General features: G+C 38.7%; 1 protein-coding gene across 1 annotated transcript in view; it reads right to left on the bottom strand.

Annotated features, from left to right (window-relative positions):
- The window catches only part of LOC121388271 (alanine--tRNA ligase, cytoplasmic-like), a 28736-nt gene that overhangs the window by 5924 nt on the left and 9596 nt on the right, over positions 1-13216 (bottom strand). The window contains exons 9-18 of the mRNA XM_041519545.1: positions 11636-11674; positions 11273-11384; positions 10099-10223; positions 9456-9600; positions 8067-8236; positions 6176-6289; positions 4370-4507; positions 3412-3552; positions 2256-2368; positions 1361-1469 (exon numbers count right to left, since the gene is read on the bottom strand). Coding sequence (XP_041375479.1) covers positions 1361-1469; positions 2256-2368; positions 3412-3552; positions 4370-4507; positions 6176-6289; positions 8067-8236; positions 9456-9600; positions 10099-10223; positions 11273-11384; positions 11636-11674 — 1206 coding nt within the window. The remainder of the gene's footprint in view (positions 1-1360; positions 1470-2255; positions 2369-3411; positions 3553-4369; positions 4508-6175; positions 6290-8066; positions 8237-9455; positions 9601-10098; positions 10224-11272; positions 11385-11635; positions 11675-13216) is intronic.

A 13216-nucleotide genomic window follows, 5' to 3' on the forward strand; every position in this document is an offset into this window, starting at 1 on the left:
AACTGTAAATAAAATGTGTTGAGTGTGTCATTAAATAAAACATTTCCTTCAGTTGTCAGGATAGCCTGGCCAGTACAGATAATGGTTCTGCAAAGTATCTGCTTATTCACTTACCCACCCACCACCCTATAATCAATTGTGTAACAGCCATGATGAGAAAAATGTTTCTGTTTTTTAGACACCACTAGAGCACATTGATCATCGGCTACTGGATGTCAAACATTTGGTAATTTTTTCATATATTCTTAGAGAGGAAACCTGCTAGATTTTTTTCATTAGTAGCAAGGGATCTTTTATATGCATCATCCTACAGACAAGATAACAAACACCACTACCTTTTATATACCAGTCTAGAACAAGAAATAGCCCAATGAGGATCAATCCTAGACTGACTGTGCTGATGGGGAGACTGACTGTAAGTGACTGGATTAGAGAGGTAAACTAAACCGTCCGGTTACCTTCAGGTCCAGTGAGAGCGAGGTAAACTAAAGGGTTTGGTTACATTCAGGTCCGGTGAGAGCGATGTAAACTAAACAGTCTGGTTACCTTCAGGTCCGGTGAGAGTGATGTAAACTAAACGATCTGGTTACCTTCAGGTCCGGTGAGAGCGATGTAAACTAAACAGTCTGGTTACCTTCAGGTCCGGTGAGAGTGATGTAAACTAAACAGTCTGGTTATGTAAACTAAACAGTCTGGTTACCTTCAGGTCCGGTGAGAGCGATGTAAACTAAACAGTCTGGTTACCTTCAGGTCCGGTGAGAGCGATGTAAACTAAACAGTCTGGTTACATTCAGGTCCGGTGAGAGCGATGTAAACTAAACGATCTGGTTACCTTCAGGTCCGGTGAGAGCGATGTAAACTAAACGATCTGGTTACCTTCAGGTCCGGTGAGAGCGATGTAAACTAAACGGTCTGGTTACCTTCAGGTCCGGTGAGAGCGACGTAAACTAAACGGTCTGGTTACCTTCAGGTCCGGTGAGAGCGACGTAAACTAAACGGTCTGGTTACCTTCAGGTCCGGTGAGAGCGACGTAAACTAAACGGTCTGGTTACCTTCAGGTCCGGTGAGAGCGACGTAAACTAAACGGTCTGGTTACCTTCAGGTCCGGTGAGAGCGACGTAAACTAAACGGTCTGGTTACCTTCAGGTCCGGTGAGAGCGACGTAAACTAAACGGTCTGGTTACCTTCAGGTCCGGTGAGAGCGATGTAAACTAAACGGTCTGGTTACCTTCCGGTCCAGTGAGAGTGACGTAAACTAAACGGTCTGATTACCTTCAGGTCCGGTGAGAGTGACGTAAACTAAACGGTCTGGTTACCTTCAGGTCCGGTGAGAGTGACGTAAACTAAACAATTTGGTTACCTTAGCACCTTCAGGTCCAGTGAGCGCAATGATTCTCCGGATGCCCTTGGAGATGGCTTCCTCTGAGACGATAACGAAGTCACCCACATGGCCGGCACGCAGCAGATGTCTGTGGGTGAAAATTACACAGATTAGTTCACAGTAACTAAACGGACACTGACAATATGGCTTCCTCCAACATAGAAACAAAATCTCTTACATATAATTATATGTAAGAGATTTTGATGTAAACTGATGAACAAAAGTAAAACTTATTTTCAAATTAAAAAGATTACTTCTTCCAACATGATAAAATCTCCCATGTGACCAACTTGATGAAATAAAGAGTTCTGTAGAGTAATAATAATAATAATAATTAAATTACATTAACAGGAATGACATACAAATTCTTACATCACCACACCCCACCTTCTTGTCACCAGACTGCACCCTTAAGTCACACCCTCACATCACCATACCCCTCAACCCACATCACACTCTATAGTCTGTCCCACAAGGAACGTCTTTTTTCATGCTATGGAATTTACTACAAATTATTTATTTCTGAGCCGAGTGTTTTCTAAATTGGACACAGATATAGTATATTTTTGTTATTTCATAAAAACATTTACTTTTCTTCTTACATCAAACAAAACTGAAATTATTTACACAAAAAAAACATTTTTATAGAAGGATGGGACGGACTATAAGTCCCATCATCACATGTCACCATGATATCTACCCTCCTAACCATCACTTCACCACACTTTAATTACACAAAACCATATCATATAGAATTGGACTATTTTCTACATATTCACAGACCAGTGACCATCAAGAAAAATAAAATATTCTCAGTTTTAATAACAGCACCATCATACTTGAATGTATTTATCAAAATAGCCAGAAAACTTACGTTCCTCCACAGAATTCTACAGAAGTGGAATCTCCTCCAGCTCCCATGGGGTCGGTGACAAGTTTCTCGACCGGAACCCCAATCGATACAACTCTCACAGGGTCAGGGTACACCTTGAAACAGAATCAACGAAAATTAACTTTAATGATGGAACCAGCATTCTCCAAATTATCTTAAATGAAATTAAATGTGAACAGAAATAAAACCTTTAATTCCAATTCACCTGTTACAATGTTCATACCAAATGTATGTTTCCATACTTTTAGTTTACAAAATGCTTTTACTAATTAGATCAACTTTGCACCATATGATGGCGAAAGAATATTTTATTTTTAATCCATAAAAAACCATTTAGTGCCAATTTAAGCCTGTGTTTCTTAAAGGATGATGTTTAAGCCTGATAAATGTATGTAGTTTCACATGTACGATAAAACAGACTTGGTAAATTAGCCCCTTTGTTTTTAATTAAAGCTGTAATCTTGTCTCACTATATTATAACACCATTTTCTACCGGTCAGAGTGATGTAAACTAAACGGTCTATAATTAGGAGTGGAAATTGGTAAACTGTAAAAAAGAGGAAAATCTAGAGGAGTCCCGGAAATTCTTGAAATCCTAGGTTAAAATCTGTGCCATCTGACACATTTTGGAGGAAAGGACGATTAAAATGCAAGGAAATGCAATGTTCCATGGAGGAAAACAGCTTATCCAAGAAGAATTCCCACCCCTGATAATATAAAACCCACTAGTTTTATTAAATTCATGTGTTATTGTTATTAACGGTTACTATCAGCTGCCATCATACAATTACAGGTCTGTTGCCATGTGAAAGGTTTGGAAGGAAGGAAATCATGTTTTATTTATAGATACACTCAACACATTTCAATTTTAGTTCTATGGCATTAGACATACAGTTATGAACCACACAGATAATGTAAGAGAAACCCAATTAGCAGCAAGGGATCATTTATATGCACCATTCAACAGAAAGGATAGTTTATACCATGGCCTTGGTTATACCAGTTATGGAGCAATGGGCCCATCAATGGGAATCAATCATAGATAGGATGACTACACATCAGGCAAGTTCTTTATCACTGAGCTACGTCCCGCCCCGTGTAAAAGATTTGGAGTTTAGTTCTAAAACAAAACACGTACCTCATCAAACACTGCTCTCAGACCCTGCACAGCCTTAGCGTCGGTGAGTGCGGTTTCTTTAGCAAACACTTCTTCATTCTTCTCAGCCATCTTTAGAACAATGTTTTCGACAAACTTCACTTCCTTCACAGACAAGGCACCCTGGGTGAAAGGCAAGAAAACTAGGTTTTACTGACACCTCATCACATTACAAACTTCGGATATTTGGTTGAGACATAAGAATGGAAATAACATCTGCCTCAAAGGTTACTCCTACCAATCCTCTGTAAGCATTTTCCCACAGATAGGACAGTACATACCACAACCTTTAACCCCTGCAATTATAAAAATATCCACGGCAAAAAAAAAGAAAGAAAAAAAAAAAGAGTGCCGCAGAAATTAAAATATCCATGTAACTGCCGAATGCTGTGGGCAACTCCAGTAGTTGCCTTTGGGGTACCAGTTGTATAAAAACTGGTTGGGATAGGAAAAACATTCATCAAGGAAGGAAATGTTTTATTTAACGACGCACTCAACATATTTTATTTACGGTTATATGGCATCAGACATATGGTTAAGGACCAAACAGATATTGCGAGCGAAAACCCACTGTCGCTACTTCATGAGCTACTCTTTTTCGATTAGCAGCAAAGGATCTTTTATATGCACCATCCCATAGACATGATAGCACATACCATGGCTGGAACGAGAAACATTCATCAATTCTATGACTCATTGCAAGTCAAGGTATGTCCTCAACTTTTTAGTGAGACTTATCACTTCCATTCTTTTACAAAGATCCTTTGCTTCACACACAATTGCTGATGTATAATTTGTCCTGAATATTCATCCATCCATCCTTTAACCACTCTTTCATCCATTCATTCACTCATTTACATGGGTAATAATACTGGTATATAGTTGAACATTTTACTCACTTACTAATTCACTCATGTTGGGTAATAAATCACGTATTTACCTTGGCTGTAAAATCGAATCGGAGTCTGTCTGGAGCGACCAATGAACCTTTCTGATCAGCCTCCTTCAAGACCTCGCGCAGCCCGAAGTTGAGCATGTGAGTTCCTGTGTGGTTCTTCATCACTGAACACCGCCGCGACTGTAACATGTACAAACAGAAACACTTACCTCAACTATTATAATAGGATTAACATTAAATGATTGTTACAGATTTTATATTAACCATTCATATTATAGATTATCATGAAATAATTAAATTTTCATTGCGTCTATATACTTTACGGCAATCTGATTGGTCTAGAGGTGCTTACTTTTTTTCGTTCATATCTCGATGAACCAAAAAAATTTAAGCCACGCCTACTACCCCCTTCCCACTGACTCGCACTATTTTTGTGCAACAAGCCTGAGTCATACAATGTGCACATAATTTTTTCGGTTCACACTTGCATGAACCAAAAAATAATTGTGGTAAATTCTTACATGTTTTGTGTCTTGTGACTTCATCACACATTTCTGCTGGATCTGTCAACTTGTTCAAAAGGAATAATTTGACAAATAAAAAAACATATTGTAGCAAGTGTAGCAGATACGTTTGTTGTTTTCAAGTCAGTTGTGGTTTTGTGTTTTTGGTTTTGGGGTTGTAGTTGTTTCTTCAATTCAAAATGAAGAAAATATTATTGACAACAAAGTGGTCATGGTAACGCAATTCTAGATGAATGTGATGCTTTCTAAGCTATGACAGGGCTTCTAGAATTTTCATAAAATCCACCAGCTATGGGATCAGTGATTTTAAAAATTTACTAACCACGATTAAAAATTCACTAGCCCTACAATTTTTCTAAATAATAGTAATAATCAGATATGTCACCTAAAGAGGGAGATAGAGCTTAAAAAACACTAACATTTGGGGGTTGGGGTGGGGCAGGATATGCATAATTACAAAATAGACTTAACTGCAACATTTGACACATTTTTTTCACTAGCCATTGGGCATGGCAATTGTAGTTATTTACTAGCCCAACACTGAATAGCACTAGCCATGGGAGTGGGGCTACCACAATCTAGAAGCCCTGTCTGGCATGGCAATTGTAGTTATTTACTAGCCCAACATTGAATATCACTAGCCATGGGAGTGGGGCTACCGTAATCTAGAAGCCCTGTCTGGCATGGCAATTGTAGTTATTTACTAGCCCAACATTGAATATCACTAGCCATGGGAGTGGGGCTACCGTAATCTAGAAGCCCTGTCTGGCATGGCAATTGTAGTTATTTACTAGCCCAACATTGAATATCACTAGCCATGGGAGTGGGGCTACCGTAATCTAGAAGCCCTGTCTGGCATGGCAATTGTATTTATTTACTAGCCCAACATTGAATATCACTAGCCATGGGAGCGGGACTACCGTAATCTAGAAGCCCTGTCTGGCATGGCAATAGTAGTTATTTACTAGCCCCACATTGAATATCACTAGCCATGGGAGTGGGGCTACGACAATCTAGAACGCCTGTATGACATTCACCACATACATATTATCAGTTTACTTTGTATTTTAGTCACATGTTAGTTAGGCCACATTTAGCTTTATAATAGTAATGGAAACTACTGCAAAACAGTGCTTCAAGTTTTCTGTCCCGGATCAGACCACTGGCTATCCAGAGACCGGACCGGGGACAGACATGCTCGAAACACTAGTGGCATATGATCATGTAAAAAATATTGGACTTGGACTTTGCTTCAGGTTTGCAAGTCATGTTTATGCAAAATTCAACTGTGTAATTAGACATACTTTAATTTTACAAAATATACCTCATCCAATACGAGTTTAACTGTATCTCCAACTTTAAGGACGCCCTCGATAACACCGATATGAAGAATATATCCACCTCTGACCTGTACGTTTTTAACCGTAAACTCAACATCCTGAAAAAAGAAAGACATGTTTTATTTAATGATGCACTCAACACATTTTATTTACGGTTATATGGCATCAATCATATGGTTAAGCACCACACATATTGAGAGAAGAAACCCGCTGTCGCCACTTCATGGGCTACTCTTTTCAATAAGCAGCAAGGGATCTTTTATATGCACCATCCCACAGACAGGGTAGTACATACCACAGCCTTTGATATACCAGTCATGGTGAACTGGCTGGAACGAAAAATAGCCCAATGGGCCCACCGACGGGGATCGATCCCACACTGACCGTGCATCGAGCAGGCGCTGTACCACTGGGCTACGTCCCACCCCCCAACATCCTGGAATTAATATGATAACAATCAGTATTTAACTAATCACAAATAATAACTAATAATACTAGTATTAAAATAATCAGATGTTATAAAACTTCACATCCTGCAATAAAAATAATAACAGTATTAAACTAATCACATACTTCAGAACTCGGCTTCCTGTAATGAAAATAATAATATAATTTATCATGCAACCACTGTTTCTATTGGCCGATTATGATGACTGATCCAGCAACCACTGTTTCTATTGGCCGATTATGATGACTGATCCAGCAACCACTGTTTCTATTGGCCGATTATGATGACTGATCCAGCAACCACTGTTTCTATTGGCCAATTATGATGACTGATTAAAGCAAAGTCATACATGTATACAAGCAGATAATGACACAAGTACAGTTACATTACAAAATCGCTCATTAGACCTGAAATAATAGAAATAATAGCTTTTCCCCACAATGTTTATGGACAGCAGGATAAAAATAATAACTATAGTCTGTCCCACAGGGAACGCCTTTTTTCATACTAATGAAATTTACTACAAGTTATTTATAACACTTTATATAAATTTTCTTTGTACATCAAACCAAACTGAAATTATTTACAAAAAAAAATAAAAAATTGTAGGAGGATGGGATGGGCTGGTTAATGACTATAGTTAATGTTCGGGCCTGATAATCAGGCCAATATCCTACATCATTATCTAATCATTCTTTATATTATCAGTATTAATAGTAATAGTATAAACAAATCTACACTGATGTTATGTTATTCCAACTCATTCATCAAGGAAAAGAATGTTTGTTTAAAACACTTCAGCACATTTTAAACTACAACCATTTGGTGTCAAACTGGTTGAGAGACAAAAAGGCTATTTTTACTGATAAAGTAGCAAATTATTTTTATGCACTTCCCATAGACAGGAGAGAACACACATACCATGGCCTTTGATGTACCAGTCATAGAGCACTGTTTGGAAGGAAGGAAAGAAAGAAATGTTTTATTTAACGACGCACTCAACACATTTTATTTACGGTTATATGGCGTCAGACATATGGTTAAGGACCACATAGGTATTGAGAGAGGAAACCGGCTGTCGCCACTTCATGGGCTACTCTTTTCGATTCGCAGCAAGGGATCTTTTATATGCACCATCCCACAGACAAGATAGTACATACCATGGCCTTTGTTACACCAGTTGTGAAGCACTGGTTCAAAGAGAAATAGCTCAATGGGTCCACCTACGGGGATCGATCCTAGACCGACCACACATTAAGCAAACACTTTACCACTGGGCTATGACCTGCCCCGTGTTTGGAATGAGGGGGAAAAAAGACAATCCATTGAGGTCAATCGATCCACTGAACCATCACACCTCAGATGACTCTCTACCACTGAGCAGCACCCAGACCTGATTTAGTGATCAGTGAGAGTAACTGGATTACCTGGTCGTCTTGTTTCACAAGGAATCCCTGGTCGTAGATCTGTCCGCCCTGCTCCGCGTAGAAACACGTCCTGTCTAGAAGAACTCCGCACTCCTGACCGGACGTCACTTCCTGTACAAACCGCTTACTGTGTCTCAATGCCAACACGGTACCGGTACATGGTTCAAACTCTGTCAAAACAAAACAAAGAGAGTGCTGCCGACGTCACTTCCTGTACAAACCACTTGCTGTGTCTCAACGCCAACACGGTACCGGTACATGATTCAAACTCTGTCAAAACAAAACAAAGAGAGTACTGCCGACGTCACTTCCTGTACTAACCACTTGTTGTGTCTCAATGCCAACACGGTACCGGTACATGGTTCAAACTCTGTCAAAACAAAACAAAGAGAGTACTGCCGACGTCACTTCCTGTACAAACCACTTGCTGTGTCTCAATGCCAACACGGTACCGGTACAGGGTTCAAACTCTGTCAAAACAAAACAAAGAGAGTACTGCCGACGTCACTTCCTGTACAAACCACTTGCTGTGTCTCAATGCCAACACGGTACCGGTACACGGTTCAAACTCTGTCAAAACAAAACAAAGAGAGTACTGCCAATGACATTTCCATACAAACCGCTTACTGTGTCTCAACGCCAACACGGTACCGGTACACAGTTAAAACTCTGTCAAAACAAAACAAAGAGAGTACTGCCAATGTCACTTCCTGTACAAACCGCTTGCTGTGTCTCAATGCCAACATGGTGCTGGTACACGGTTCAAACTCTGTGAAAACAAAACAAGTATTCTGAGAGTACTGCTAAAGCAATACATGTCCCTTACCAAGTCCAACATTTCAACTTATTTTCGTGCTTATATCCAATTAAAGTTAAAGCACGCGGTCCTGGGCACACTCCTCAGCTATCTGGGCTGTCTGTCCAGGACAGTGGGTTAGTTGTTAATTGTTAGTGAGAGAGAAGAGGTGTAGTGGTCTTACACCTACCCACTGAGTCATTAATACTCGCTCTGGGTGGGAGCCGGTACCGGGATGCAAACTCTGTACCTACCAGCCTTATGTCCAATGGCTTAACTATGACGCCACCGAGGCCGATAAGCTCAAAAAATTTTCATATCTGAGTTCAAGGGCCATAACTCTTGTCAAAAATGAGAAAATTCTCATGAAAATCAAACTTGGTGTGTAACTCTTTAAGACAAAGCTATCCGCAAACATTCAGCTCCATATCTTGAGGTGGACAGATGAAGACAAAACCTAACGTCCCCTCTGGTTGAACTGGCAGGTGACTAATAATTTTGTCTCATATTTATTCTTTATCTTAACTCAGCAAACATACTCTAGTTTGGCTGACATTAACAGAGTAAATTCACAGTGTGCACTAAACACGTACCGTAATTTCCGTGGATGTCGGCAGTGTATTTGTATTTTGGAGAGTCATCGGTGGGTGCCAAGTTTTTATTCTGCAGTTCGTTGATTGCATGAACATCAAGATTAATCTCGTCAGCGGTGGCACTTCCTCCTCCTTGAGACATCAGCTGGAATACACAGATACTAATATCTCAAAAACTGGTATTAAAGGGAGTGGAGTAAAATGGAGTGGAGTGCAATGCAATGCAGTACAGTAAAAAGAATATTTTTAAGCATACCAATAGGCCCAAATCAGAAAGATCTGATTCTGGTCTTTTAATTTTCAAAATTACTATCGTAACAATGATGCTTTTTTCCCCTCCACATCCCCCACAATTACATTATTACTATCCTACAAGCAATGCAACTACAATACAAGTTGTGAATTTATTTATATTATTTAACTTAATTTTTGTGCTTATATATTTAAGATCTAAGCACCCTGTCTTGGGTATAAACCCCAGTTATATGGGCGATTTGAAATATTTGAAATGACACATGCAGACTCTAAAATAAAAATTTTCCTTGACCTTGTGTACTCACCAATTAAGCTTCATATGCCCCGATCCTTGTGTCAGTATGGACTCCCAGTTTGTAATGTTACAAAGAATGCCAAAGAAACTTACCAGAGAATGTTGTTTGGCCTTTTCAAAGGCTTCCATATCAACAGAAAGTCCTTTTTCTTCTGACATGAGCAACGTGAGATCTACCGGAAATCCATATGTATCGTACAACCTCCAGGCTATATCACCTAAACACAACCAACAGAAAACTTCACTAACACTCACAACATAAGGGCAGTTTTAGAAATGACCATGGGTGGGTAGAGGCATGAGGCATTGCAATTATTATTTTATGCCTTGTTGGTCTCAGGCATCAAAGTAAGCGTGTTGCCTGGTAACCCACGTATAGGTTACATAAAAAGCAATTTGTGGAGTTCTAATAAAGTGATGTTCTCGACTTTCTAGACAGGCGGTAACCTCCTGGTAACCTGACAGACTGTTGTCAGCTTATTTTGATGCCTGGCCTGGTGCTTATAAAAGTTTTAAAGTCTAGACTCAAGACTAATAGAACCTGAGGCACTAATGTCATGACAACGCCATACAAATTCTATGTGTGTGACGTCATTAGAGATTGAGTCTGGACTCTAAAAGTCTGTTTTCAATTTTTCTCTATGCATATATAGGACACAAAACAATTGCCTCTAACCTCCCCCATGTCATTCTGGAACAACCCTAACATATTCATAACACACATAAGCTATATTATTCAAAATAACAAACACACTAAAGTCATGGTCTTGTGAACTATTTGAGAAAATCATTTGAAAATTGAAGATTGTAATCAGCTAGTATGTAAGACATTAGCTGCAGTGTAGCTGCTTCCAAATTCAAGTTTTAATTAACCAAACAAAGATAACAATATTAAGGCTCTTTAAAGTCTTGCTTTTATTTAGAAAATTTGTTTCTAATTTTCCTTATTATTCATACTTACCTAGTGCTAGCACAACAAATATGCTATTCAACCTGAGTCATACCTTCACATTGAAGAATGTGTAGTGATATCCTTGTATGGGCTACCTGTAACCTCATTCTCATATTTGTTGTGCTAGCACAGTAAGTTGAATAAGACTAATGATTTTCTAATTAGCTTTTTGACTAATTTAATAAATTATGAAATATATTTTTGACAATTTCAACTTTATTTTGCAAGTTGTTGATTCAGCAAATGACAGCTTGCACCCTGGCAGCGATGTTAAAGCAGAGACAGGGAGTTTATTACAATGAAAGTAAACTGAACCTGGTAAAACTGTGGACTCATTCAGCTTGGTAATGGTGCGTTCGAGCAGGCGGTGACCTCGGGTCAAGGTCTTCAAGAACTGACTCTCTTCTTCGTTAATTATGGCTTTCACCTGAATCAGAGCAAATATACTATTACACACTGGAGCTTTTTCTTACTGATTTTACCTAAATCATATAAACATCAATTTTATAAATTGTACATTTTTAATCATTAATGTAGGCTTTTTATAAACAAAATTTATATTTAAAACTGCAAAATGTTCAGTAAAAATGTCACTACATTAAATATGGATGTAGCCATTTTGGTCAAAATTAGCAATAATTCCAGGGGCAATAACTCTCTGAGATAAATCCTACTTACAGTTTCCGGATCCTTCTTTACTTCTGGAAATGCTCCACCCTGAAAAAATGTAACAATAAACTAAACATCTTTTCTTCTAGATAAACTGATAATTTTACCAAATGCTGTTAAAAATGTCTGTCAGTGGTTATAATAGCAACTGTTTAAATAAAAGGAAAGGATATAACAATTAAATCAACCCCTACCGAGTTGGATGTGAATCAAAGAATCTCCACATAATAGAAAGCTACATAACTTGGACATTAAAGGAACATTCCTGCATTGTAAGATGTTTCCGACTAATAAAATAGTTCTACGATTAAACTTACATATTAAATATAGTCTCTTGTTTAGAACATCAGTTTCTGTATAGTCAATGAGTTTATGGTCATCTTAATATTTGTAAAAAGCCCAAATTAGATTTTGTCTTCGTATGAAATTTTTTTTTTTTACGAAATCAAATGAAATTTAACTTAGTACCAATATTAGAACGATCAGGAACACATTTAATATACAGCCACTAATATTTTATGCAGAAAAATATATTTAAAAGTCTCTGTTAGTCGATAACATCTTAAAAATTGCAGCAAACTCTGGAATGTCCCTTTAAGTATGTACACAGAGATTGAGAGGAGAAACCCGCTGTCACCACTTCATGGGCTACTCTTCCATTAGCAGCAAGGGATCTTTTATATGCACCATCACACAGACCGGGTAGTACATACCACAGCCTTTGATATAGCAGTCGTGGTGCACTGGCTGGAACGAGAAATAGCCCAATGGGCCCACCGACGAGGATTGATCCCAGACCGACTGCACATCGAGCGAACGCTTTACCACTGGCCCAGAATAACTAGGGATGGCGTGGGGTAGTTGTTTGGTTCAAACACATCTATAGAGCATGTTTAGTTAGTAATTATTGGCTATTGGATGTCAAACATTTTGTCACTATATTTTTCCATTAGCAAGAAGGGACCACTTATATACCCGGTCCCACCGATAGGACAGCACATACAGGAACCTTTTATATATCACTTATCAGTCGTGGAGCATGGTTGGGTCGGGAAAAAAGGGACAAAATCCGAGAATAGGTTGGAGGGGATTCAATCATTCAACCCAAACAGCTCAGGAGAGTGCTATACCATCCAAGCAAAATCCCGCACAGTAAAAGAAAGAATTAGGGTACAGTAGTACGGTGTTCTCCCGCAAGACAAAGGAAGGAAGGAAATGGTTTATTTAACGATGTTTCAACACATTTCATTTACGGTTATATGGCATCGGACATACGGTTAAGGACCATACAGATATTGAGGGAAGAAGCCAGCTATCGCTACTTCAATGGCTACTCTTTTCAATTAGCAGCAAGGAATCTTTTATATGAACCTTCCCATAGACAGGATACTACATACCACGGCCTTTGATGTACCAGTCGTGGTGCACTGGCTGGAGTGAGATATCATCACAAAGAAGCATTTGTGAACTAAATTTTTTTTTTTCATATTGAGTTACCCACCCTTCTCCTTCAAGAGACTACCCAGCATACTAACAAATATTGTTTGTATTTAGCTCATCATCACCATATTTAGAAATGATATAAACAGC

Source organism: Gigantopelta aegis, chromosome 14 (assembly GCF_016097555.1).
Source record: "Gigantopelta aegis isolate Gae_Host chromosome 14, Gae_host_genome, whole genome shotgun sequence".
Classification (NCBI taxonomy): Eukaryota; Metazoa; Mollusca; class Gastropoda; order Neomphalida; family Peltospiridae; genus Gigantopelta; species Gigantopelta aegis.